Here is a 26,565-nt window from a genome sequence, read left to right as displayed (position 1 = left end):
TCATGGTCTGACGGCCCTTTTGATCCATGTCGCCTTGCATATAGAATGCTATACAAACAAGAGCTAAAAAATACGTTACTCACAATGAAACCGCACCCAGAATAATGAAAACGCGATCACAACTTAGTCTAGATAGAACATTGGCCAGGACATCCCGGCCAATGCGCGCATTGGCCGGCCAATGTACAAAATACGCTGTCAAGTTTAAGCATTTCGGACTTTGGCCAGTACGTCCCGGCCAGTGCGCACATTGGCCGGCCAATGTACGAAATACGATCTTAGTTCTAAGTTCTTCGGGCTTTGGCCAAGAGAGCCGGCCAATCCGCGCATTGGCTGGCCAATCCGGGGTTTGGCCGCACTTCGGGCTTTGACCGTAACATATATATATATATATATATATATATATATATATATATACACATAATTTTTACATTTACTTTTATTTTTAAACAAATGTATTTGCATGCAGGCAATGTATTCTGGTAGGCTACATAGATTGAGACTAAGCACTATGTTGAACAACCGTATTTATTGTTTCTAACTTTCAGACTTTACAGATTCTGGTGCATATAATAAAATAATTTTCAGTACTTTTTCAAAACATCCCTAAACATGATTATAAAAACTAATTAGTTTTTAACTTGGGCACCAGACTGACCGGCTTGACCCTGACGACCTGAGCCACGTCATCATCAAACCAGCACGTGACGTGCATCCGGTCGAGCGTGAAGAAGTACAAGCTGTCCTGGCAGTGGTGGCGCCGGTACACCGACCTAGGCTCCTCTCGCAGGATCTCTGCTATAGACCTCGTCGCCTCCTCGGCGCCTGTCAACATGTCCAGTTTGTAGAGAGGATCTGTGGAGCTTTGACTAAACTTGTCCAGCTGTTGCCGAGCTTGGGCGGTGAACTCGACTTGTAGTTTTTTAACCGGTGGTTTCGACAACCAAGGGGCAACAACTGGGGATATGTTCGAGCCGACTGGTCCATGGGAAGTAACTGATGATAAATTTTCTGAAGACGAATCCCTGCAGAGTTGTGGTTCTTTATTGTTAGTTTTACTATTCGGTTCATTACTTTTAATACTTGCGTTACTTCTACTTGATATTGAGTGGGTAGCTTGATCACTTACAACAGAACAATTACTAGGTAAAATAGACGTTAAATCTTGCAATGTCTTAGAAATAATATTATCTATCAAAAGATCAACCTGAGTATTTTCTAAATCAGTTTCAATTTCAACATCTTGTTGAAGACAGTCATTTTGGTCACTTTTATTTACACATACTGAATCCTTAAGGGGTGGATCAAAGCTCCTGTTGACAGCACCCTGACCCAGTGTTTCTCCTGCCTTTTCTAGGGCGGCTGACAAGGAATAAAAGCCTTCAACAACAGGGTGCAGGCTGGGTACAGATGTGTCTAGCTCTTCAGTTCCGCAAGCAGTCTGAGCCTGACAAGCTCTACTCTCAGCACTTGCTAATTGACCAGAGTTGGAATTATTCTGGCACAGTATAACAGTATCCTTCAACTCAGGAAATAGGTTACTTTTATTTTCATTGTTTTCAGCAACCAACTCTGTCTTAGAAGGGGGATCTGGGTCATCTAGAGAAAAAGTTCTTGGTTGGTCATAATCTGGAATATATGGTTTGATGTCCAGCACTGGAGTTCCATCCAAGAGATCAATGCCAGAAAAGTGGACAGTAGCTCCTAAGGAAATAAAATAAGTGAAATAATGTGGAATCAAAATAAACACATATTTTATCTGGCATAAAAATATATGTAATGGCGTTTACATTTAGTTAATACAATTGATAAATAATCTCGGGCAGATGAGGCTCGTTAGCTGGGGACAGCCATTGTTCTAGGAGAGACAACTCCAAAATCAAACAACTGCTGCCTTGAAGTTTGTTCTTGGTTGGACGAAGGCTATGGAAGCAAATCCAAAAAGAAAAACAAGCTGAAATTGGAGTCAATGGCCTCAATGGCGCAAAACCAGTTGACACATAATCCTTAATTGTGATGGAAGCATGGTCGAGTCGGCAAAGCTCATGGTTGATAAATTCGAAAAAAGTCTCGAGTTCAAACCCTCTGGCAGATAAGGCTCGATCCCTTCCAACAATAAAAATTAAGAACGAAGAAGAAGAAGAAGATAAATAATAAATAATTACGGCTTGATTCTAACCTTGGTTTAAAATAAAACAAGTTGACTTACGTACCTTCTATTTTATCTATTTTGACCAATGAAAGACCAATATTGTTTGGCCTATACGGAGATCGTGAAGAGAAAACTCCGACCTTCTGTCCATCTAAACGAGGTGGCTTGACCTTAGCTTTTGTGTGAGCATTATTGTTTTTATGGAAAACAAACAGAATCCTGTTTAAATAAATAAAAAAACATATATTTCTTCATATATTTAAAACTTAACTGTTGACATCCTTAACATAATATAACTTTAAATTTTTATATAATAAAGCATGTTTTTTGTGTTTGTAGCAGTAGTAATTAAATATAGTTTGTGATTGGGCAGTTTAAATGTTTCAGGTTAATTAATTTTTATTAAAACTAATAATACAGAAAAAAAATATTATTAGATATTTATAAATAGCAGTAATTTTTTTTACTTAAATACATTAATCTTTTCTTCTTCTTTGTTTTTTAATTGTGATGTTGGATGGGATTTTCTCAAAACAATTAAGTACTAAGTACTAAGTACTAAACATGTTATGTGCCTTGTGGCCTGCTGACTGAGATTTTAACCTGCTCTTCTTTCTGGATTTACTCACAAAGCCTTTGTCCATTCAACAACAAACTACAGAATACAAGGCTGTAGTTGTTTGATTGAGTTTTCTCTCCTAGATGGGTAGCATTTCCTAGCTATTGAGCCTCATTTGCCCAGGGGTTCAAACTCAGGACCTTTTGGCTAAGCGACCATGAGCTTTACTGGCCCAACCACACCAACCAAACTAATGAAATATCATATTGTAATATCTCCCTTATTCCTGGCAGTTATTCTCCATATCTCAGCTCCATAAAGTAAAATAGATTTTACTAGTGTGTTGAAGACCCAGATTTTTATCCCAAGGGTTGAATCTCCAGAACACCAAACATTTTTTAGTTGCCTTGCCTGTACTTATTTTTATGTCTGCTTCTGTGCCACTCTACTTATCAATAATACTTCCAAGGTAGGTGAGGGCAAAAGGAAAAGAGGCAGACCAAGAAAGAATTGGAGAATTGACCTACAAGAAGACACCAAGAAGGCTGGATACACCTGGGGACCGTTGGAGAAACTAACCCAGCACAGACATACCTTGAAAGCTCTTGTCAGCGGCCTATGTCCCAGGATGGGTGACAGGCAAACCTAACCTAACCTAATATATCCCTGGTGTCAAGCTAAAATATTATTATCAGATGCACTTGCAAATCAAATATGTAAGTAAAGTAAAGTTCCCTTTTCAAACCTGACGGTCTATGGGGCACTTGTTTATGTGACCTCAAATATGTGGTTAGGGTTAATGGAGCAAGGGTGTAGCAAATACAAAAATCACATTGTCCAATTACCATGCATGTGAAAACTGTTCAAGTCCCTCCAGTGAGTGCTCTGGGTTATTGAAAATAGTTTTTTCAATTGTAAGGATACCTCTTGCTGTTTGACAAAGGGATGACTGGCGAGGTGTTCCATTTTTGTAGTGAAAGACACTTTTCATTGTGCCAATAGGCTTCATAATAAAGTTTCCATTCATGATGTCTGATGGTAAAATGAAAATAAATGAAATTCAGAATATAATACTAAGGATTAGATATAGGAGTATGTATAGACTAAGTCACTAAGGACTCTAGATAGATATTAATAAAAAAAAATATAATATATAAATACAAAAAATAATAAAAAGGTTCTTAGTACATACCTAGCCTACTAGCTAGTAGATTCTAATCTAGAATCTTATACTTATATCTTTTATCATATACTATACCATTAGCCATTAACACTACCGACTCAAGTATTTGTCAGTGTACTTAAGTGTAGAAGGCAGACAGTACTTAGTAAGTAATAAGTTAGTACTATGAGTACTAATGTAGTGAGATTCTAGAAACTAGTACTAGGCTAGTTAATTAATAATTATTAGTAACTACTAGACTTAGTAGTACAAACAAGTTCAAGTAGGCGTGGTCGAGTCGGTAAAGCTCATGGTTGCTAAACAGAAAAGTCTCGAGTTCAAACCCTCGGGCAGATGAGGCTCGTTAGCTGGGGATAGCCACTCTTCTAGGAGAGACAACTCCAAAATCAAACAACTGCTGCCTTGTGGTTTGTTCTTGGTTGGACAAAGGCTATGGAAGCAAATCCAAAAAGAAAAGCAGGCTGAAATCGGAGTCAATGGCCTCAAGGGCGCATAACCAGTTGACACGTAATCCTTAATTGTGATGGAAGCATGGTCGAGTCGGCAAAGCTCATGGTTGATAAATTCAAAAAAAAAAGTCCCGCGTTCAAACCATCTGGCAGATGAGATAAGGCTCGATCCCTCCCAACACTAAAAATTAAGAACGAAGAAGAAGAAGGCCTACTTACTTACAGTCACTTACTAGTACTACTAATTTAACTAATTATTATTAACTAATACTTTAGTACTTCTTAGTTCTTACTATTAAAAAACAAACAGGCCTACTACTACTTATGACTTAACTACTTAGTTAGTACTTAGTAGTACTTACTACTTACTTAGTACTTACTTACTTAATTAATAATTAATTAGTTTTTTACTTTTTAGACTTACTTTTTTGGACACAGGAGACAGTCAGGCTTATTTATCAGTGTGTGGTTAGAGTAAAAAGTTATGTTTGGGGTTGTAGTATCCCTTTGGCATACTGATATCAGACGTAGAATAGGGGATTTAGAAATCTAGATAAGCTACTTTCACTTTTTGTTAGAACAAATTCTACTTTCGTTTTTCTTCATGACAATAAAAATAAAAAAAGAAACAAAACAAAATAAGACATTGTTTTACATAGATCTATAATATTATATCACTTGCAATTCATTGTATTATTAGTACTAGTTAACTTTCTAAAAGTTCCTGAATTAAAATTATAATAAGTTAATCTTTATTATTAGAAAAATTCATATCGTTATTATCATTGTTTTGTAGGTTATATTGTAAATACACTTTAAAGTTTTTTGCCGGATGTTTATAATACCTTTCATTCCTTGGCAACGACGGAAGCACAATGGTTGTAATTAAAAAAATTAAATGTAGTTAGATCTAAAAAATTAGATCTAAATCTTTAAAAATTGGACGTCTATTACCATACAATTGTATTATTAATTAAAAATTCAAACTCAATGTATTAGTAGGCCTATACATTATTACATTAGAAAATGTGTTTGTTGTCATTGTGATTTGTGTCATTTAAAACGCCTCCTAAGTTTCTAAAATCTTTTTATTTTTTTTTAATGATTCAAATTCCAATCGGCATATTTATATTAAAATGATAATAGTTTTTAATCTTTAAGATCTCTAGATCTAGATCTAGATTGAAGAAGCTTCCAAAAATAAAAATTTCATTTAGGCATACGCCTAACAATTTAGTAATTTAATTAATTAGGCCTAATTATTACTAATTAGTAATTTAGTAATTACTATTAATTAGGCTATAAACACTATTAATAATAGTTATAACAACATATTCCACATAATGATAACTTACTTAATCTTATTTTATATTATAAGCCCTAGCCCTACAATCTACATTATTTAGGGGAAGGTAGATCTAGTAGACACAGATAGATCTTTATAACTTTATAAAAATAAAATATTTATTTAATAAAAAAAACGTTGTTACAATAGGCCTGCTAAATAGCCTAACAAAATAATTATATGACATTATACGCCTACTAAATTATTAATATAACCTTTTGTACTAGGCTAGGTCTTAGTCTTGCCTATTCAGCTTTTTATATTAATTTTATTCTTACTTTCAGAAAGCCTGAAAACAAATACTAGACCTGCATCAAGCACCGGTCATTGGAATATTACAAGAGTAAATAAAAAGCATGACACAGTTAAGAGCACAAAGGAACTAGGTTAGTTTATTAACTTGATTATAAGGGAATATAAATATAAACTTACTTATAAAATTTAAAAAAAAAGGTTTTGTTCTTAACACCTTCAACAATAGGCTTACCTTGTCTACATTTTACTAGTCTACTCCTTAACACTAATTACTCCGAATCCAAATGATATATTATGACAATATATGTAGGCCCTATGCTAAGTATTTTTCCACCTGTTATGCATGGTTGCTACTAAGCATTGATTTTGTGAGAAACCTGAGTTTTGGAAATGACTAGTTTTACTTGCTGTACCTCCTTAAAGTTAAAAAAAAAATATATTGATTTAGTAACTTTTCTCAATATTGATTTACATTTTAGTAGGTATTCTAAATGAGCCGAAAAATTTAAGCCGGTTTTAAAAAATTTTGGTCGCGTTGCGGCATCGCGCGGCGGTCCGACCCCATAACACATACGCAATTAAAAACTACTGATTTAGAAAGAAGAATGGTAGCTCTGTAAGATGGTATAACTTTACCAGCTGTATAATATAATTAAATGCTAAAAATGTTCAATTTAAAATTTTAAAATGATTTTTTTCCATGAAAAAATAATTTTACAGCCGCCAAAGTTGTATATTCCGAAAGGGCATCCAATTTGCCATAAAACTGTTACGATTTAATGAACACTCCATGTATGGGGTCGGACCGCAGTAAATGAAACCAATGTATACAAATCGCGACGACCCGCATCTAAATTTCGCCGGCTTGAGTCAAGATTGTGTTGAATTCCGGAACACCCGACCTCGGTTCGGAACCAGATTTTGTGTTTATTCGTTGATTACAGTGGATTTAAAAGCACGTGCAGGTAAGTTGAATGCACATTATATTACTAGCTATATTCTATTTATTTATGATTAACTGCTGCTTTAATACATTTGAATATTAGTGTCCGCTTATCGGTAATTGCTCCACGCTTAAAAATTTTTTTTCCAAAAAATTATCTAGCCTTTTTTAAAAGTCCGTTGTATTTAATTTATGGTCACTGAAATAAAAAAGGAATGCACAATTAAATCAAAAAGATGTTTAAAAGGATGATAGAATTTAATTTGTTTTAGTAAATTATGTTAGTTAATAACATCGGCCGATTAAACTATCAGTATTTTGTCGATATTTCAAGCCGATTGTCCGCCATGTTTTTTTTTACTTTCTCGCAGTGTTGGGTTCAACTATTATATTACCGCAGCGGTTAACAGCATACTTTCAATTTATTGTAGCATTGTTTTTTTTTGGTCTTTCCTAGTTTAATAGTTAACTATTCTATATATGTGCAGTAGTTACATTAAATTTTAGAATATTACGATCTTTTACATTTTTTATCTCTAGATTTATTGTAAAGACGACTTAAAATAAAATATAGCCCCCCTTCCATAATAGTTTAGTCCAAAGTTGTTTCTAGATTTAGTCTAGATCTACTTAGATTAGTTAGATTCACTATTGCTTTCATGTTAATATTTAGTAGTAGAATTATCTATAGTGCTTACATTTAATATCTAAAAAGCATTGAGCAGCCTTACTTTTAATATTATTATTCTATTTACAGAGCAAGATATTAGCATAAAAGAAAGGGGAAACTCATTGGCCTACCAAAAATTTTGTATTGTTGTGAAAGCAACAACAGGACTCCTGAATACTTTTGAAGGAAACCATATGTCAAATGTTAGTATTGTATGCACTTTGCTTATTATTTATAATGATGTAATGTTACATGATTGATATCTAAGTTGGTATAAAGATATACAGGCCTGCTATATAAGTCAGTTTATTTGAAATGCTAATTAATTGTTTTTATTCACAGACATTTTCTATACTCTGGACCAATGGAAGGATCCCTTACTAGATTCCATAATTTGATCTGTAAACTTGAAGAAGACAAACTCAACCAGGATATTGACTATTAATTACAATGCTACCCAACCTCATAGAGAACTTTCCCAATCAGGATATTGACCTGTCTTTTTGAACCTGCTCTAAGATTTCTGATAATTGTATAAGTTAGGAGCTAGACATTTCCAGAAGTTGACTTTGATCAATAACTAACTAGAAGAAATAAATATACTAGTAACAAGTAACTTTATGCTAAACAAGTCATGATTAGGAACCAGAGTAACAAAACTAGATGAACATCACAACTCTATTAGGGTAATTTAAAAAGAATTTCAGTCTAATTAGTTATCTTACTTCGTCAGTTTTTAAAATGCATGGAATTTCTTCTTATTATAGTATATAAGTAAAGTAGTAGTATAGTTATTTAGTTTTTTATAACAAAGTAATGCTTACATGTTTCCTACACAATTTATATTACTTTCTTAAAAGTAAGAACACATTTTGCAAGATGTTAGGTAATGAAAATTCTTGATTTTGGGCGTTAAGGAAGGATGCCTTGTATTGTTTTGCAGAATGATTATTTTATGACTCTGTGTTTATTATATATTAAGAACATCATGTGCTTTAAGTTGGTGTAAAATTTATTAAGATACCTTACTTAAATATTTTTTAATAATTTTTTGAAAAAGGATGAAATTTCTAATTTTTATAAACTGACCTTGCTGAATCTGGTCTCGCTAATTACTTTCTTTATTAATTCTTTACCTGCTTATTTTATATTAACATGGTTTGAATTTCCTTTCTTAGAACATTTATATTATTAATGTGGCTTAATTAGTTGATTTTCTATGATTTTTTAAAAATGACTGTAAATTAACTTTTTGTCTCCCTTTTCGTACTTCGGTAAAATTGTGCTTTGGCTCATTTTTATGTGAATAAATTTTCTATTTATATCTGGCTGACTACCTTGAAAAAAATTGGGTTTGCTATTTGTATTACTGGCTGTGTGTGCAAGAAATTTGAGAGTTCTAACTTAGTTATTGTAGAAGTTAGTAGGGGTCTCAAATAGACCCTTTACTGTTCAAAAAGCAAACGCATTTTTTGAGTTTTAAAAAATTCATAACTTTTTTAAAAATGGACATATATCAATAAATTTGGTGTTTCTGTTCTGATGAAAACAGTGTCTATCAGGTGGAAGTGTTAAATTTTATTTAATTTCATTATAAAAATTTCATTTTGAATACCTAATTTTAGATACATTTGGATGACAAATGCCTTCAACGTTTGAAAATCAGTACCATGCTCACTCCAGTCAATTTGGCAGACTACCAAAATATGCATCAACTGCGAGCAGTAAACCTGAAAAGGTTGATGACATGTATCCTCTGCAGTGGACAGGTTTTGCAAACCAAGTAAGTCTTTTATCTACAAGAGTTGACTTTATTTCTATTTTGTTAGCCATTGTACTTAAGAAGATATTGTAGGCAGTGCAATATGCACACCAAAGACCACTTCATATTAAGATATTTGATCCCTTTAAAAAACCTGCATGGAGTATTACCATAGAAGTAAGCACAACCCGAAAAATGATAGCAATATCATCAGAAAAAAAACAATAAAATGTACTTATAGCCATTATACCATTGTGTTTATTGTTTGAACCAGATATTCTCAAGATAAAAAGTTAGATGTAATAAGACTTTAGTATGTCTTACAAATGTGTGATGTTTACAGGGTTTGTTCATGAGCACTGTCAGGTTTTTATTGTTCAATTAGAATGTCTAGTATTATATGAGCCTTTTAAATTCATATTTATCTTAAATTATATAATTTCATTCATGCACCCATGTTTAAACAAACTACCATGCATCATTTATTTCATTTGCATCTGATTTGTAGGCAGATGTACAGACACGAATCCAGAAAGTTCTTGGCCCACTTTCACTTTTTGCTCCATTCACAAATGAGGATGGTAAAATTTACATTTTTAAACTTGAATAAACATAAGAGTTTCAGTGTTTAGAAAAATTGTTTTGCATGTAAAATAGCCTTAATTTTACAAATTATTTTTAAAAAGTTACAGTAATTGTTTTTTCATTTATCAAACAGTTTAATTTTTATTTTAGTTCCAGAACCAACTCCAATTATACAGCTAGACAGACCAGTCACACCCATAAATGTAAGATGTTATATTTTAGTATTCTCTGTCATAAATTTGGTGCAGCTATAAGTTAACAAAAAAAAAAAAAACAGCACAAACACTAAACCATGTATATAATTTTGTGTCTATTATAGGAGGAAATAAAAACACAACCTCAATCCTTAGATGTAATGGTCAGCTATGTAAGAAGGAGAATTATGCCAAAGCCAGACATCCCATTTTTGTCTACAGAAGATCAAAGGAATTTGGTCAGTTTTTGATTTTGCAATAACAATTGAATTTTTTTTAAACTGCAGAACTAGATTAATAAAATTACCAGAAAATAAAACAGATTTTAAATTAAAATTACATATAGATAATTTTTTGATACACTGCCTGCAAAAACACAAAAATAAATAAACTTCTTTTATTTAGGCTGCTATTATATTAGGTGAAGTAAATTCAATATGGCCAGAAATTAGAAGACAAATTGATGATCCTTTTCTGGTAACTACCTTCCTTTTTTTAATAATTCATTATAATTTAGTTATAAAAAATTTTAATTAATAATTTTTGGTTTAACTAAGTATATATATGCTATGAATTAACAATCATTTAGAACATTAAAACTACCTAACATGTTAATTATTTTATTTATGATACAGCATAAAAGCTAAGTTTAAGTTCTGAGTGCCAAGCTTAAAAGTATTTTATTTTTTTGATAGTCTGCAGAGAATAACAAAGAGTTGAACCGACGCATCACAGTACATATAGTCACAGTCTGCGAGCAGCTGTTTAACCACTACCTTAGCAAAGCCCAAGGTGAGTTGATGTGGGGAAAAACATTCTTGGTTATCAATGCTCAAATAAAAAATTAATTTAAGATCTAAAATAAATGGCTTTTCTCTATAATAATTTATATCTTTTATTTTGTTTGTCTTTATTTACAGTTATCATTTGTTTTGATTGTCTTTCAGTTCTAAATGAACGTGGTGTTTTTAGTGGCCCAGCAAACATGAGTCGGCTTAAAGCCCAGCTTGCATTGGAAACAAATGAATTGTAATTAACTACTTTTTAAAAATAATTATTATAGTTAGTTTTACTAACTAATAATATCAAAAAGTATTTTCATAGCAATAGTCAAGGTATATATAAATACGAACTGTATTGTTTTGTTTATCTCAAATGGTGTAGGTTAAACATTTTAAAGATTCGTCGCTACATTGTACAAGATATAAAGACATCTGCTGCTCAACAAGACAACGGAGATGAAGCATCCAACAAGGAAGTAACTCAAGTCAGGGCTGTGTCTGGAAAAAAGCTTACATATCAGGCATTGGTGTGTTAAATTTGTACTTTTAATCTCTCATTTAGGTAAACTGTAAATGATTTATTAAGTTGATTGGTGTAGGCATCATCATATGCCAGTTATTGAACCAAAACCTAATTTATAAAGTTGATACATCACAAAGTTGTTATGGGTGATGCAAGAAGCATGATTTTTTGCATTGTATTTCTGAGCCATTCATATTAAAATAAATATATTTTTGTTGATCGTTTTTAAATTTAAAACATGTCAGTTATGGTCTCAAATAATGTCTTTTACACTATGGGCTATTCAACTGAAATAAATAATTGTTGACTACACTAATTTATATTTGGAATACTCAAATATAATAGCTTTTGCCTAACTATTTTCATTAATGATTTAAACAAAGTTGTAAAACTGTTACTTTAAAAGCAAAAAAATTAAATTAGAATAAAACAAGCCTTTGATTTTAAGATGGAAGTTAGTCGGCCTAAAACAAGACAGCACAGTTCTGCTTTGACTAACATTGACAGAGCTTTGAAAGAGGTAATAATATAAATTTTATGCAAATTAATCAATTAATAAATAATTTTTATTCTGTCTTTTTGTTGTTAACAGATGAAAATTGTTTTTGTCATGTCCTTAAATAAAACACCATATTGTATAAAATGTTTTCTGTAGTTTCTAAGCTTTCTCTGTTAATACACTGCATGTATAGATTAGTAAAAAAATCAATGGTAAAAGTTAAAAAAGTAAAGAATACATTGAAAATTACATTTCATCTGTATAATTATAAATAAAAACTGCATTTTAGTTCTGTTTATAGATTTAAAATTTGCTATTACTTTAGTAACTTGAGGTTTTCAAATGATTTCAAATGATAATTTTGTAGATTCAAGACAATATGCCAGTACTAGATACAAGCCAGTTAATGGATCTTATTCCAGATTTTCCTGACCGCAGCTTACAAACTCCAAGTGAAGAAGGTGAATAATTTCTGCTTCCATTCTCTCACATGGCTCCCACCTCTTTCTGCTTCCATTCTCTCATATGTCTCCCACCTCTTTCAATAATTTCTGCTTCCATTCTCTCATATGTCTCCCACCTCTTTCAATAATTTCTGCTTTTATTCTCTCATATGTCTCCCACCTCTTTCAATAATTCAGATTACATGTTAAAATTTCATCAGTACTTTGGATTAATAATGATTTACATTTCAAATTTCTTTAGATTTTTATCAAAAAACATCTTACAAGGCTACAGATGACAGCTCACTTCTCAATGGGTGGGTGAGCAAGCTGTTAGAATAGCAGCATAAATTATAAAGTTTCAGTTTTAGTGGTTTTATTTGATTATTTACACTTCTTTAACTTTAGTTTTTGTGGGATTTTTAAAATTATAAAGGGCCTTTCAAAACATATTAACAATGTGAAAGTATTTAACTTATACAATTTCAGAATAACATGAATAATCAATAATTTTTTTGTCTCAACTATACTGTTTTCTTGTCTTTGCTTTCTCTTATCTGAAATATTTTTGTTTGAATTTCAGCATTTTAACAGAAGAAGGTTCCAATGAAAAAGTAGTGTTTAGGGTTTGTATATATTGTTTATTTTTATGTTATTTAATTGATGAAGTTGACAAATTTATTAGCTTTGTCTTCTTGTTAGAGCATTCAGTACTTCAAATGCATTACTTTTCACATTTTTTAAATCCCTTAACATAAGAATGTTTTATAAGTAAGCTAAAAAATTATTTTTTACAATTTAAAAAAAAAAAAAATAAAAAAAAATGGAATCACAAAAATGGTATTCATTCTTCTAGTCACACATATATCATATATATCACACATATATCACACATAGCACACTAGATAGGTTCATAGTAAAGAAAGTCTGTATTAGGTTGTGATTGATTTTTTGTTCAATATATTTTGGCTTCATTTAAAAAGATTTCTGAATTTCTGAAGTTGTAGCCCTTGCTTCAAAACTAAATCATAATTACACAAAAGTAAATAGCACCACAAGACTGATGGTATAGATCAGGGGTCTCCAAACTTTTCGGTCCGAGGGCCGCATTAACTATCAAATTTCAGTTCGGGGGCCAGTTTCTTCCAGACATGTCTTTGATTTTTCTGGGCAAAGTTCCTCAGCTATCACCAACAAACGATTTTTCCTTGGACAAAAAGATCTCCGCGGGCCGGATGAGAGGACTTCGAGGGCCGCATCCGGCCCGCGGGCCGTAGTTTGGAGACCCCTGGTATAGATAATTGTGTCCAAAATAAGGTCCCCAAGAAAAGTAGTAAAATAATAGGCCTATTTATTTTGTTTTCAGCGCAGCAATTCTCAGCCACTTCTTGTACAAGGTGAAGGTCTCATGGAAGAGTTGGGTATTGACAAAAAAGTGAAGACTGACGCCTTGATGCAACATGAGCTTGGTGTCTTGAAGAGAGAAAGAGATCTCATAGTTAAAGTAAATACAGGTTTCTTTCTTATGAGGTTTCATGGAAACATCTGATTAGGTTATTTTATGATCATAGCACAAAAGAAACTTTCAAATATATGTACTCAAAGTAAAAAAAAAGTATTTTTACTATCAGCCTTAAGCTTTAATTTTAAGTGCAGTTAGGGAATAGCAAATACAGTGTTTTGAAGTTTCAATGTAAACAATCCTAAAAAAAAAGAAAATCAATCATTCATTTAAATAATTGAAAGAATAGTTAATCAAGAAACTAAGCAAAAATCTACAAATTTAACATTTAAGAATTGCTTATGTTTAAAAATATTTCTTAATACTTCTACTTATAAAAACATAAATACAAAATTTTTACAAGTAAAAATTGTCTTATTATTATGTAGTTTACGTGTCAATTTGAAAAATATATAGAAGGGGTTTTTATGTTTTATTGTAATGTAATGTTTTATTATTATGTAATAAGCAGGTGAAACCTAAGACACTTGATAAGAAGAGTATTAAAGACGGCAATAGTTATGAAAAGGACCTTAAAAAATTGTCGGAGTACAAAGTTAGTGAGGTTTCACAGGATGATGATGATGAAGATTTACCACCTTTAATTCAAGTAAGTTACTGCTCCTGACTTCAGTGGTGTCTTCTTTTCTAAAAAAATGTCATCTAAGAAAGGCTATATTTTCATCTATAATGTGCATTTACTTTGTATAATTTTATTTTGTTTTAAAATATATAAAGTTAAGAAAAAAATATTTCTTCAACCTTTGGATTTTCTAAATAAAAACCTACTGATCAATAGTGAAAGTGAATTACAGTTAATCTATTTAGGTTTATATTGGATGGGGTTGTGTGTCCAATGATCATATTCTGGCATCTTACAGACTTTAAGTTAATGACAGAATTGATATTTACCACTCAACCAAACCAGCCCTATAGTGAATGATTTCCATTTTAATCTGCGTTTTTTTACTATGGTTAATGAAATTGTAGGCGATAACTCGCCATGCTCGTCATGATGATCTAAAACAAAGAATGGAGAAACAATTGAAAGAACTAGAAGACAAGGAGAAGCTGAGAAGGGAAGAAGAATGGTAACAAGTTTGGCTATTCATTTTTTAAATACTTTTTAAATTATTGTTCTTCACTGTTTCAAGAGCATCTTGTATACAACATTTTATAGTTTACATTTGTGCACATGAAATGTTTTTAATATTTGATCACAGATTTGAATATATTTGCATTGTAATTGTATCATCTAAAAAATATTCAATTGTTCACTTTTCACTTTTGAAATTCAGCAATTTTTTTTGCACATTTTTGCAATTTTTATTTGCATGTTTTCAGTGTTCACGTACGAGGTCCTACTTATCCACAGCCTGATACTGTTAATGCAAAGTTAGGCAAAACTGTAAGGCTTAACAGTGCACTAAAGCTTTGAATATTACTGTAAACTATGAAACAACATTAGATAAAATGATTTTAAAAAAAATGTGTTTGCATTTGGCCTTTTAAATTAAAAAAGAGTTTAAAAAAAATTTAAAATCCAAAAGTATAATTTTTTTTCATAAAACAGACTACTTTGTTACAACATTATTAGAAACTTATGATAATAATTTGGTATTCCATGATACAGGGAGTTGTCAGAACATCAGATATTCGTGTCTCTGAGAGAGTTTGCATGTCATCAATAACACTCAAGCGCTACGCCACAGTTTACAATGATTTACTTGAAGAAGTATGTAGGTCTTATTATTAAATCAAAATAAAAAAAATAATTTCTGTGCTTGTTGTGTATTAGATAAAAAATTAAATTAAAATGTTTCAAAATATGATTTTTTAAAAATATTAAATAAAACTTATTATAAAAGTATACAAATTTTAAAGTAAGGACCTAAAACTAATACTTTTCTGAAATGTTTGAGTTCAAATTTGATATAGATTGATCCAACAACTGTCAAGAATTTGGATAAGAAATTGTTCCTCAGTTCTGAGGTTCAGGAGGTGTATAAAGAAATCATGAAGACTGCGTCAACTTCACACTTGGAACTTGATGATGTAAGCTAACCTTTATTTAACATAAATTAGTTTCTAAAAAGTATTAATACAAAATACCAGTTTGCAAAATATTTGCTGCATTATAAATAAAAAAAAAACAACACTTAAAGACATGTGCTCTATATTTAAGAAAATTGATTTAAAACATGAAAAATAATTGGTTTAATGTGATCTCTTATTATTTTATTTTAATTTTGTTAAATTGATTGACAATTGTATTAAAAGTATTAATTATAGATTCTAGAATAAAATTACCATGACAAACTGTCTTCCTCATTACTTTTTTGTCTTTGTTTACCAGTTGAGTAGCAAGGTAAAGTAGTCTTTGTTATCCTTTACAAATATTTATGTTTTATACTAACTGCTAAATGCTTTTCTAAAAACAGTGTTGAAATACAGGCTAGCTGCTAAGTATAAAATAATAAGTCAGCTTTAAAATAAAGGTGTCAGATTGAAATTAAAATAAAATTTCTGTTAATTTCATTTTTTATTTTACCCATTTGTGGTATAGACCTAAAACTTTTTATATAACACCACATCAAGAACTAATTTTTGTTAACATATAATTTATCCTTGTCTTAATATAATATTAGCATTCTAATAAACTATTAACTAAAATTTTTAATATGTATTTTAAAAAAATTATAATAACAAATTGTAATACTACCATTTAAGTTCTAAAAAGTTTTATTTTGTGCATTATTAGGACTTTTATTTCTCTTTTTGCAATAATTAAAATTCTAAACATGTGAAATAATAATTCAATGTGTTATATATTAAGAGTTTGAAAATAGCCCATTAATTTTGAATTGCTTTGCATTTGCGTTTTGTTTTACTTTCTTTGTGTAAAATTTGCAACATATTTTATTAATAATTTGTAATATAGTTTGCTTTTTTAAATTAAAAAAAAAATATAGAGATCTACATATACAAACATTTGCAAAATACATTTGATTCACATAATTTTTTTCCATAGGACCCACTAGTTTTGAATGCTCCAGAGTCTCTGAACATTTCTGGCACCATGGCTTCTACCTCCTTATCTAAAAAAGTTGTGGACAGAGTCATCAATCCCTCTTTTAGTAAAGAGAAATCTCCACCTTGGGGAGATACAGAGTTGAATGAATGGGTTAAAACGTATGAATAATGAAACTTCTATGTTGTAGGCCCTTTTTTAAATATTTTAAAAAAATATGTTACTTTTGTAATCAATTCAAAAAGTAAGCTAAATTTTTATAATTTTAGTCAACACATGTTATTGTTGTTACTACTATTCTTTTTACAGGCCTGTCAATCCTCCGAAGAATTTTTTAGGAGAAGATTTATTTCAGCCAGTTGTAAGTTTATTTAATCCATGAATTGATTTACTCTAATTTATTAAATAGTTTTTTAATATTTCCTTTTTATAAAGTTATACCTTGTCATAATTTAATGCATAAGTGATTAAACTATTGATTTATTTCTCTAAAAATGTGTGCAGGCACCAAACATGCCAAAAGTTTATGAGGTTATCAACAACCCCGCACAGACAGCACAAATGGTTGTGTCCCCTGAAGGTATCCCCACCTATGTCGCTGACAAAACCTCCTCTAGTTACTCCTCATGGTTACAGTGGTGGAAATCAACAGTTACTAGTGAAGACTACATGAAGTATCTCTCAACACTGGTAAATCAATTTGATTTTTTTTTACATCATTTTTTAACACAGCTAAAAAATTTTAAAATGTAAATCATTGAATATTTTTTATGAACTCTTACTCCAGGAAACAGATTACATGGGAGCTATTTTTCATTTCTATGATTCTGATGAAGAAAGCGAGCCTGAGGATGTAGAGATACCATACAAGTTGCGACGCACAAAGCAGTTCCTGAACAGTGGAAAGAACAAAGTTACACCACAACAAAAGTAAATATCTTATCTTTTAATTTTTAAAGATTTCTTCTTTCATAGCAAATAATAAATTAATTTATAAGTTGAATTCATTGAAATAGGTTTTATACTTTTTACATTATGTGATTAAAAGTTAACCTTTACAAGAACAGTCCAAATGACATGGAATGTCAAAATAATTTTTTTTAATGCAGTTTGTTACAATTTTGAGCATCTACAAGACAAAAAGCATTAAATTCCTCATAGGAAGTGCAATGGTTAGTTAGAAAATAAAAATGCTCAAATAAAAGAATCATAATATGTATTTTATTAGGTTTATTATTATTATTTAAATTTATTAGTTTTACTAAAAATTTCAGAGAAAAAATGCGCAAGCTGGCAGAGCTTCAAAATATAAAGTCAGAATATAAACAGGGTTTCTGGAATGCTAACTCAGTCCTGATGGGAGGATTAGGAAAGGATCCTTCATTAAATGGTAAAATATTGTCCTAAATAGTTTCCTTTATTAAATGGTAAAATATTGTCCTAAATAGTTTTTTGTAAAAAAAGGATCCTTTATTAAATGGTAAAACATTGTGCTTAATAGTTTTTGTAATAAAAGGATCCTTTATTAAATGGTAAAACATTGTGCTTAATAGTTTTTGTAATAAAAGGATCCTTTATTAAATGGTAAAATATTGTCCTAAATAGTTTTTGTAATAAAAGGATCCTTTATTAAATGGTAAAATATTGTCCTAAATAGTTTTTGTAAAAAAAAGTTTAATTGATTGAATAATGAACCTTTAATTTTAGAAAATGTTACAAATTTCAGCATACTTAAAACTCAAGAGTTTCTTTATTTTTCTTTTTAGAAGATGATCCTCCTGAAGCTGAAAGTGCTGCCAAAACAAAATTAAATGATGATAAAGTTGGTGAATCAAAAAATCTACTCACTAAAAGGTTAATTATACTTATTTTACAAAGTGTGCTATTAAATTTGGAAGCCTTGGATATTAAGTTTGATTGTATATCATAACTTCTAGACTATATTTTTGAAATAAAGTTATACATTTTCTTATAACAATGAATTATGGCAGCCTTCAAAATCTTGTTTTTTATTATGAGAACTATGTTCTCTGTTTCACAAAAACTTAAATGAACATTACAATTGAAAGAAGCTTTTTTGAAATAAGTTTAAAATATTTGAAAAAATGTTTTTACTTGGAACCAATTAGTTTTAATGCCAGAAAAAAAGTTTTCCTTGTTAGCTAAGTAAATTTCTCAATATTTCAGACTTCTTTCATCCCACCTCACAAAAAGGAATGTTGAAACTCCTGAAACTGTAGCTTCTAGAGCTAAGGTAAAATTAGCTCTGCTGTTTCCTTTTAAACGCTTTTATGGTTTAAAATACAATAAAGAGCAGTAAACAAATACCAACTTTTGATATTATGTTAGATTTTTAAAAATTACACTTAAGTTTAAATCTTATCCAACTTTCATTTTCTACTTCAGTTCTGATTAGTTTTAAAAAATATGTTTGTCTTCTAAGATAAATTACCAGACACATCCAAAGATTACTTTGCATAAATAAAATTAGAATTGTACTGTAGATTAAATGTAATTACTTATGTAATGTGATTAAGTGCAATAATTTCAATGAAAAATAATGTGTCTGTATGAAGACTGCTGAAGATGTAAAAAAAGTCCCAGATGCTCAAGATAGGCTGGAAAATGTTTGGCAGAGTCTCCAAGTGCCAGATAGCCAACGCTTAGATATGGCTATTAAATACAGCTGCAACGAGTATTTTTCTCAATTATCAGAGGTTTGTTATTTTACAACCAATACAAATTTGCTTACTTATATAAAATGTATTCATCAACAATAGTATTAAAATTAAAACAATTGAAAACAAAAACAAATGAAAGCCATGTATGTTAAGAGTTTTCTATAATATGTTGCAGGCCATTGAAGGATGGGAGTATGTTTCAAATTTGATACTCCAGAGAGAAAAATTGTTAATTGATTTGGAAAAGTTTGAAAGACAAGCCTCAGATCCAAACAGGTTTTTCCATAAAGGTTAATATTCAGATTAATTCATTTTGTTAAATTAACAAGTCTAATAAGATACAGTGTGTTTGTGTATGGTTACTTAAGTCTGTTGATTTATGTCAATAAATTTTGAAATCTTGTGTATCCTTATGAGAATAAGTCATAAAATAAATTGATGTAAATATGTGTTGGTGTGTGAATACTGATAAAAATAATATAAATTTAACTTTATACACGACAGTATATGATTTAAATTATAGTTTTTTAACTAAAACCTTTTATATATAATTTTTATATATGTTTCTATCAATTAAAAAAATCCCTCCCCAGATTCCAAAAAAAGTTCTAATAGGCTAAAAGAATCAAAACAAAGGTCTCATCTATATAGGGTAAGTATAGGATCATATTATTAGTCAAAGTGAACCAAATAATAACATTTTAATACTTTTCTGTTTAAATGTGAAAAACATTTATCAGATTTGGGGTGAGAAATTTAATTATACTAACTTGTACAGTTACAAGTACATAAATTACAATTACATTTATTTTTGTTTTCTAAGCAAATTAATATTTGGTGTAAATATATTTGGTATATTTGATATAAAATTACTTGTGCACATTTTTCACTTAGAAAATTGATGAATTGGATGTTGAGATAAAAGAGGAGGTTGAATTTATCAGGAGCAAATTTCAAGATGTGATTACGTTTAAAGTAAGTGAGATGTATTTTAACAAGTTTTTTATAATACATTTTCAAAAATATTTTGAATAATAAAATGTTAATGAACCATAATTTTCAGGGCCGTCCATATATAGATAAGATGAAGTGGGATAGAACAGAAATGCTGTATTGGTTGGCAGAAGAAAGGAAACAGAATGGAATTAAATATGAGGTTCTTACCAGGGGTCTGACAGTACCTCTAAAACCAGCACAATTACAGCCAATTTCTACTACAAAGATTGTCTAATGTTGTAATGCACTTGTAATATTTATAAAGCATTGTCATAATGAAAAATTGATTGAAGTTTACATTTATTGTAAAGTTAAGTTCAGTGCTTTTTTTTTACTAAAATCTAAAATCAATTCAAAGTCAAAATCATCATCAAATTCTTCTTACAACCGTAATTTGAAACAAAAATGATGGCTGCTAAATGCTTGTAAGTCATGTATGAAGTATAACTGTAAACATCATTACTTCTGTCCACTTGGTTATAAACACTAGTAAACTCATGTATTTTAAGGGGATGCATAACTTACAATTAGTTTTGTTTTAATGTAAACCCTTTTTAAGCAGTTTTCAGAAAAAAACTTCAAGTAAACAATTTACTGCAAGTGGACCCAAAAATTTTAGTTTTGTTTTCCTTGTATAATTGTATATTATGTCAAAAATGTATTAAAACTCACATTAAAAAATAACTAGATTGTTTTGTTTCAATTTAGTAGAAACATGATCTTAATTAATTCTTTTGCAAAGTTTATTAAACTTAATGATAGTGATTTCTTTTGCATTTAGCTGTAAAAAGTTTCATTAAGGAAATAATTGGGTAGTTTAACTTATATTTATTTCTGTAAGATTGTATGTGGTTAAAATTTAAAATACAGTCAATAAAAGCTAAGAAAAAAATTTCTAACATGCTGTTTATGTAGTACAATGATCAATAACAATTACTGAAAAAAGATATTTAAAAACACAATACCTAATTTTTTTTGTACATTTGGCTTTTTATTTATACACAAACTACTTTGTTTCAAAGAAAACTATTTTACTGTTTAGACTTCCAGTAGCAAGCATAGAACCCATTGGGTGGTAATCTACACATGTAACAACTTCATTATGACCTCTTAGTCTGTTACAGTAAGTTCCCTTTCGGAGATCATATATATAAACCATTTTGTCCTCTGATCCTGAAGCTATGTAATTGCCACAAGGACTGAAAGAAACTTGACAAGCATGGGCATTAATCAGATGTCCTTGTAAAACTTGAACATTGGATTTAGACCGTAAATCCCAAATCTTAATTGGGTCAGTGGGCGCAATGGTAGCAAAGACATTGTAAGCCTCTTGTGGCTGTGAATAAAAACAAGATCCTGAGTTCAGAGCTACACAGTGTGCTGGCCTTGAGTGGCAGTTTGTAAAACTATGTGCAAGCTGAGATTTATTTAAGTCATAGACCTCTGTGTTGCAGCCCGAGGTTGAGCAAAATACCAAATAAGAATAGAATGTGTTTACAGCAGACATTGCCGTGAACACAGAACTGGGTGTTTGCCAACTTGAGATGAGTTTGCAACGATTTTTGTACAGATAACGTTTAACATCATCCCGTTTGGTGGACATGTCATATTTGTACATAGATAAATTTGGTCCATGAATTAAAAGGATAAATTTGTCAACGTAAAAAAATTGTGCATTCTTTATTTCCTTAGCAAAAGGCTTATTTTCTTTGGAGGAAGTGCTCAGCTGACTATCATGGCTTAAAGTACTAGAAGATGACAATCTTCTGGTTGCAGTTGTAGTTGTTTTATTGGTAGATAAATTTGTCACTTTACTGGCTGATGATTCTTTTATAGAGCCTCTCTGGTGCGTTAAACTCAGAAGTGGATCACCACCAGTCTTATCCCACAAGCAAACTGTTTTATCATTAGATGCTGTCAATAAATAAGCACCATCTGTATTCCAAAATACAGAATTTACAACATTATTATGACCAATAAGGGAAATTGTTTGCTCTTTATTAAATGGAGCTTTTAAGATAAGCCCACACTTATTAGACAATGCAGAAGCCAAGGCATTACCATCATCTGCAAATCTTACACTAAACACTGCTGTACTTTGACAATCAACCAGGAATGTACTACTTTGTTCAGTAGGAGGACCTTTGCTGGAATCACAGGCTGAATTTAGGATTTGGTTCAACGATACTTTGTTAGAAGAATCTGCTTTACTCTTTGGTTGATCATTGATATTTAATAGTTTTTTCTTACTCTTTTCTGGTTGAAACATTTTAGTGTGTGGTCGCTGGGTATACCCAGAAGACTTGATTTTACTTGTAAATGTCAATGGCTGATGCATTATGCTGGTTGGTTTCTTTTTCCCACTTGAAGGTTTTGCTGATACCAGTGGTAGCATTTCACTTTTTAAAGGTGAGAACGCAGCCAATGGAGTTTTAGGAATAACACTAAGAATTTCTGCAAAACTAGACAGGCCTACATCAAAATCCTCTGCAGGTTTTTTTGTTTTTGGAAGTGACAGTTTTATTACATTGATTTCTTTTTCAAACATTGCACCAGTAACTGAAACAGCTGTAAAAGCATCTACTTGATGCAAAGCAGCATACGCTACTGAGCCTATAGTTTTGGAAAAGGAAAATGTTTCAGTTTTCAATGGTAAATTCAGAGGCTGGACATTTAAGAGTTCATATGTCTTTGAGTGAATCTGGATAAAGTTATTGGAAGTAACTACACATAGAGATGGTGGATTTTCACTTAAAACATCACCTGCAGCTGACTGAGATTGTAAAATAAATAATGATGGTAAATTCAGGTCATAATTATCTTTAGGAAAATAAATATATTGAACAGCCAACACTGATTCACTTGACTCTATGACATCAGAAGATTGTTCAGCATTTTTTTCTGGTAAACTTTTCTCAAAATATTTTTTTAGACTGACAACTAAATCTACATTTGCAAGTTGTCTAAAGTTGTTACCATCAGTCAAATCAAAGACTTTTAAAGCACCACTAGCAGTTCCAATAGCAACATGTGGAGCAGACAAGTTCATACATAAACTAATCAGAGGAGAAGATGATATGATTGTTGACTGATATAGGAGAACATTTTCATTTGTGTCCCAAACATAAAAACATTTGTCATCTGATACTGAAACTAAGGTTGCTGAGTAATGTGGACAATACTTCAAACCAAGTATCATAGTTCTGTGTGCATTCAGTACAGCCAATGATATTTTTTGACTAACTTGTAATAGTGTTATATTATAATTTGATGCAAAAGCAATGATTTCGTCATTGTTATTAAAACACATTGCTGAAACAACACCTGGATTTGAAAATAGTTGTTGACTGAAAACATTATCTTCCCTTTCAGTAGATGGTGATAAAGACCACAATAATATTTTTTCCTTACAAGCAGATGCTATATATTTTGTTGGAAATTTATTGCTTAATGTCAAAGCGCATATATCCTTGAAATGTCCATTAAGTTCAACAGGTAGAGGCTTCACATTATGACGGACATTGTTAGATGTGCTATTAATTCCATTATTATTATTAATTGACGGTGTTTTCCACAGACCAATAACATTTCGTGTTACCGGCAAAGCTATCCATTCTTGGTTAACACACGGGTCCAGACGTCCAGGATTAGCATGAAGTGGTAATGAGTATATATGTTGTACATCCATAATGTTTGATTATCTTTTATAACTACAGTTCAAGAACAGTTTTATTAATAGTGATCGTTAAATCAGTTTAATTTCATAAAATCACGAAGTTCGCTTGGTTGCTAGCCACGCGAATGTTTTTCCAACAGAGTGACATACCTTACCGAATCTTATTAATTAATTCGCAGTTTTTCGTATCTTTAATTTAATTATTAATGTTTGTAACCCAAATAAAAGTTTCTAAAATTGAAACTAATTATATACACTTATATATATATATGTATGTATATATTTATATACAGGCATATATATGTATACTGTATATAGAAGGCGTAAAATAGATTTTCTACCGCGCGCATAAAGTGGTCGCAACGCCTATGCATGGGGAGGGGGGGGGGGGGGGGAGGGGGGGGGGGCGGGGGGGGGGGGGGTGTAAGATTGCGTACAAAATCAAATGTCTTTTATGTAAGACGACATAGATTTGATTATTAGTCCTACCTGGTCTAGACTAACCTTACCGTCGTCTAAAACAAAAGGAATCCGTATCTAGCCTATAGCCCTAGTCAATATCATAGATTCTAGATATATTAAATTAATTATATTAATATTATTGATCTTCTCGTCTAAAATCTAAAAATAGACATCTTTATTATTTAAGCTGTTACAGTTCTTACTTGAATACTTTAGGCCTCGAGTTGACTGTATACTTGAGTCAGTAGAAAAAATATAAATAGTAGAGTAATCATGGATAACGAAATCATTAATGCATTTATTAATTAGTTTGAATCACGAATAATATTGTGATACTGTTACTAATCAATTAACATATTTAATTAACGTATAGAAATAGAGATTACATTTTGTGCAGATCTATCCATAGCACCGGGGAAAATAAATAGCTATTCTAGCCTATATCTCTCAGCTGTCTTGTTGATTCCTGTATTTAGAACTACACTAATCTATGTTCTAGTTTTTACCATTGATCATCGTTCTGTGTAATTTTGTCCGTAATGTCAGGAACTAAATGAACTATTCTGATGAGTTGGCAACGAATGTGGTAGACATTCAAGATCTAGATCTAGATCTATATGCATTCATTTAAATTTTTAGTACACAATGAGTGAGTCCAGAAAAAGACGCGGCGCTGCTTGGAATCCTAAGTCACGACAAGACAGAGATCGTGAGAACCAGAACCATCAGAATGCTAATCATTCTTTCACCAACAGCAGCGGAGAAGCAAGTTATCATAAGACTCAAAAGCCAACACATTCACGACTTAAATCAAACCATGGCCCAGTGAGTGGATAGGCCTAGAGGGCCCTAGAGAAAAGAGATGAAAGATTTACAATTACAAACAAAATCCAAAAAATAAAAAAAATTTATTTAGGCCTATTAAAAATCTTAAAGAATTTTTTTTATACCTAGATCTAGATCTAGCTAATATCTAATTTATCTATTCTTTCTACATTAGTATAAAATATACACTCAAATATACTGACTTATACTCTTTATGTAGGGACTTGGATGAAATTTCATTTTAAAAAAAATAAAAAATGTAGTAGCACCAGTTTATAGAGCTCATTTAGACAAGAACAAAGATACTTTTATTTTAACTTTAGCTCAAACGGTTACGAAGTTATGAATTTTTAATGTATTTAATTTTCGGGTTTTTTTACTATGGGGTTTTCTCAATTTTTTGCTTCCCTACTTTTTTGGATGCGAACTAAAATCTCTGTAACTTTTTAAATAGCAGGTATTTTTTAATGAAAATTCACTAAGATCAAGCTTATGATATCAGTAAAAGAGTAAAATAAAAATAATTGAATTGGATGAGAATGATCATAAAAAATAATGTTAACAAAGAGGGTCACCCCCCTAAAATTTTTGAATAGGCGTCTTTGATAGGCTACACACAATCTGTTGCCAAATTTTTATTATATGGAATATCTTACTGAAAATTGGCCTGAATAGTGCCAACACTGTATACATTAACAGAAAGTCAAAATATTTTACTTAGCTTATGTGGTTTTATTACAATGTTGGACAAAATAAAAAAGTCATTTTTATTCTGCGCAACTACTTTTTTTGCAAGAAAGAAGTACAATGTTGAGCTGATTTTAGATTACTTTGCTTATATGCAAGAAATATTGTAAACATGAAGGTTATTATATACTTTGATATTTCCTTTGTTCAAATTTGATTTTAAAAATATTTTATTTAATGAAAAAGGGGTTTAAACTCATATACCCCCCTTAATTTTAAACAATAAATTCTGCTATAGGCAACACATAATCTGTTGCCAAATTTTTATTATATGGAATATCTTAATGAAAATTGGCCTAATT

The 26,565-nt window shown here is 30.7% G+C and overlaps 5 protein-coding genes across 10 annotated transcripts in view; 3 read left to right on the top strand and 2 right to left on the bottom strand.

The window, feature by feature from the left end:
• Positions 1-522: 522 nt before the first annotated feature.
• On the bottom strand, positions 523-4,943 carry LOC131944721 (tRNA (adenine(37)-N6)-methyltransferase). The gene is made up of 4 exons (XM_059305512.1): positions 4,768-4,943; positions 3,557-3,743; positions 2,214-2,371; positions 523-1,704 (listed from the first exon to the last, which is right to left on the bottom strand). Exons 2-4 carry the CDS (start codon positions 3,736-3,738, stop codon positions 626-628), a joined length of 1,419 nt encoding a protein of 472 aa, XP_059161495.1. The 5' UTR covers positions 3,739-3,743; positions 4,768-4,943; the 3' UTR covers positions 523-625.
• A 247-nt stretch (positions 4,944-5,190) lies between these two features.
• On the top strand, positions 5,191-21,237 carry LOC131944727 (coiled-coil domain-containing protein 87). 3 transcript variants are annotated; one of them, XM_059305525.1, is made up of 32 exons: positions 5,191-5,221; positions 5,973-6,074; positions 9,182-9,339; positions 9,827-9,899; positions 10,054-10,106; positions 10,223-10,336; positions 10,503-10,574; positions 10,793-10,889; positions 11,045-11,126; positions 11,262-11,406; positions 11,851-11,922; positions 12,269-12,362; positions 12,607-12,661; positions 12,928-12,970; positions 13,711-13,848; positions 14,318-14,455; positions 14,836-14,936; positions 15,190-15,253; positions 15,479-15,580; positions 15,784-15,900; positions 16,877-17,037; positions 17,186-17,237; positions 17,381-17,566; positions 17,664-17,806; positions 18,151-18,266; positions 18,643-18,730; positions 19,064-19,130; positions 19,453-19,593; positions 19,733-19,847; positions 20,151-20,209; positions 20,452-20,532; positions 20,621-21,237. In XM_059305525.1, exons 3-32 carry the CDS (start codon positions 9,199-9,201, stop codon positions 20,786-20,788), a joined length of 3,078 nt encoding a protein of 1,025 aa, XP_059161508.1. In that variant the 5' UTR covers positions 5,191-5,221; positions 5,973-6,074; positions 9,182-9,198; the 3' UTR covers positions 20,789-21,237. The 3 variants fall into 3 exon arrangements, with proteins under 3 accessions (XP_059161508.1, XP_059161506.1, XP_059161507.1); XM_059305523.1 differs by having other exon boundaries at positions 14,315-14,455; XM_059305524.1 differs by having other exon boundaries at positions 5,215-5,306; positions 14,315-14,455.
• LOC131944728 (uncharacterized) lies at positions 6,538-8,404 on the top strand. The gene is made up of 3 exons (XM_059305526.1): positions 6,538-6,908; positions 7,644-7,759; positions 7,899-8,404. Exons 1-3 carry the CDS (start codon positions 6,758-6,760, stop codon positions 7,938-7,940), a joined length of 309 nt encoding a protein of 102 aa, XP_059161509.1. The 5' UTR covers positions 6,538-6,757; the 3' UTR covers positions 7,941-8,404.
• A 318-nt stretch (positions 21,238-21,555) lies between the features above and the next one.
• On the bottom strand, positions 21,556-24,268 carry LOC131944726 (WD repeat-containing protein 27-like; the record flags this gene model as incomplete). The annotated part of the gene is given in 1 exon segment (XM_059305521.1): positions 21,556-24,268. A coding segment is annotated over 1 exon segment (2,709 nt), but the record flags the coding sequence as incomplete, so codon positions are not given.
• An 847-nt stretch (positions 24,269-25,115) lies between these two features.
• LOC131944723 (S phase cyclin A-associated protein in the endoplasmic reticulum) overlaps positions 25,116-26,565 on the top strand; it is a 51,172-nt gene continuing 49,722 nt past the window's right edge. For all 4 annotated transcript variants that reach the window (XM_059305516.1, XM_059305515.1, XM_059305514.1 and 1 more), the window contains exon 1: positions 25,116-25,516. In XM_059305516.1, coding sequence (XP_059161499.1) covers positions 25,337-25,516 — 180 coding nt within the window. In that variant the 5' untranslated portion in view covers positions 25,116-25,336. The remainder of the gene's footprint in view (positions 25,517-26,565) is intronic.

This window comes from Physella acuta, unplaced genomic scaffold, assembly GCF_028476545.2.
Source record: "Physella acuta isolate Inbredline_101_S28 unplaced genomic scaffold, ASM2847654v3 ptg000506l, whole genome shotgun sequence".
NCBI lineage: Eukaryota > Metazoa > Mollusca > Gastropoda > Physidae > Physella > Physella acuta.
Note: the sequence above shows the minus strand (reverse complement) of the source record. Positions and strands in the feature narration are given on the sequence as shown.

Excerpts from the sequence above, each read along its gene's own strand:
- LOC131944721 (XM_059305512.1), bottom strand. The coding sequence starts at position 3,738 with ATGAATGGAAACTTTATTATGAAGCCTATTGGCACAATGAAAAGTGTC. Across the intron at positions 2,372-3,556 it reads GAACAGTTTTCACATGCATG|GATTCTGTTTGTTTTCCATA; the intron begins GTAATTGGACAA and ends TTATTTAAACAG. Across the intron at positions 1,705-2,213 it reads CAAAATAGATAAAATAGAAG|GAGCTACTGTCCACTTTTCT; the intron begins GTACGTAAGTCA and ends TTATTTCCTTAG.
- LOC131944727 (XM_059305523.1), top strand. The coding sequence starts at position 9,199 with ATGCCTTCAACGTTTGAAAATCAGTACCATGCTCACTCCAGTCAATTT. Across the intron at positions 11,127-11,261 it reads GCATTGGAAACAAATGAATT|GTTAAACATTTTAAAGATTC; the intron begins GTAATTAACTAC and ends CAAATGGTGTAG. Across the intron at positions 15,254-15,478 it reads ATGCAAAGTTAGGCAAAACT|GGAGTTGTCAGAACATCAGA; the intron begins GTAAGGCTTAAC and ends TCCATGATACAG.
- LOC131944728 (XM_059305526.1), top strand. The coding sequence starts at position 6,758 with ATGAAACCAATGTATACAAATCGCGACGACCCGCATCTAAATTTCGCC. Across the intron at positions 6,909-7,643 it reads GGATTTAAAAGCACGTGCAG|AGCAAGATATTAGCATAAAA; the intron begins GTAAGTTGAATG and ends TTCTATTTACAG. Across the intron at positions 7,760-7,898 it reads AAGGAAACCATATGTCAAAT|ACATTTTCTATACTCTGGAC; the intron begins GTTAGTATTGTA and ends TTTTATTCACAG.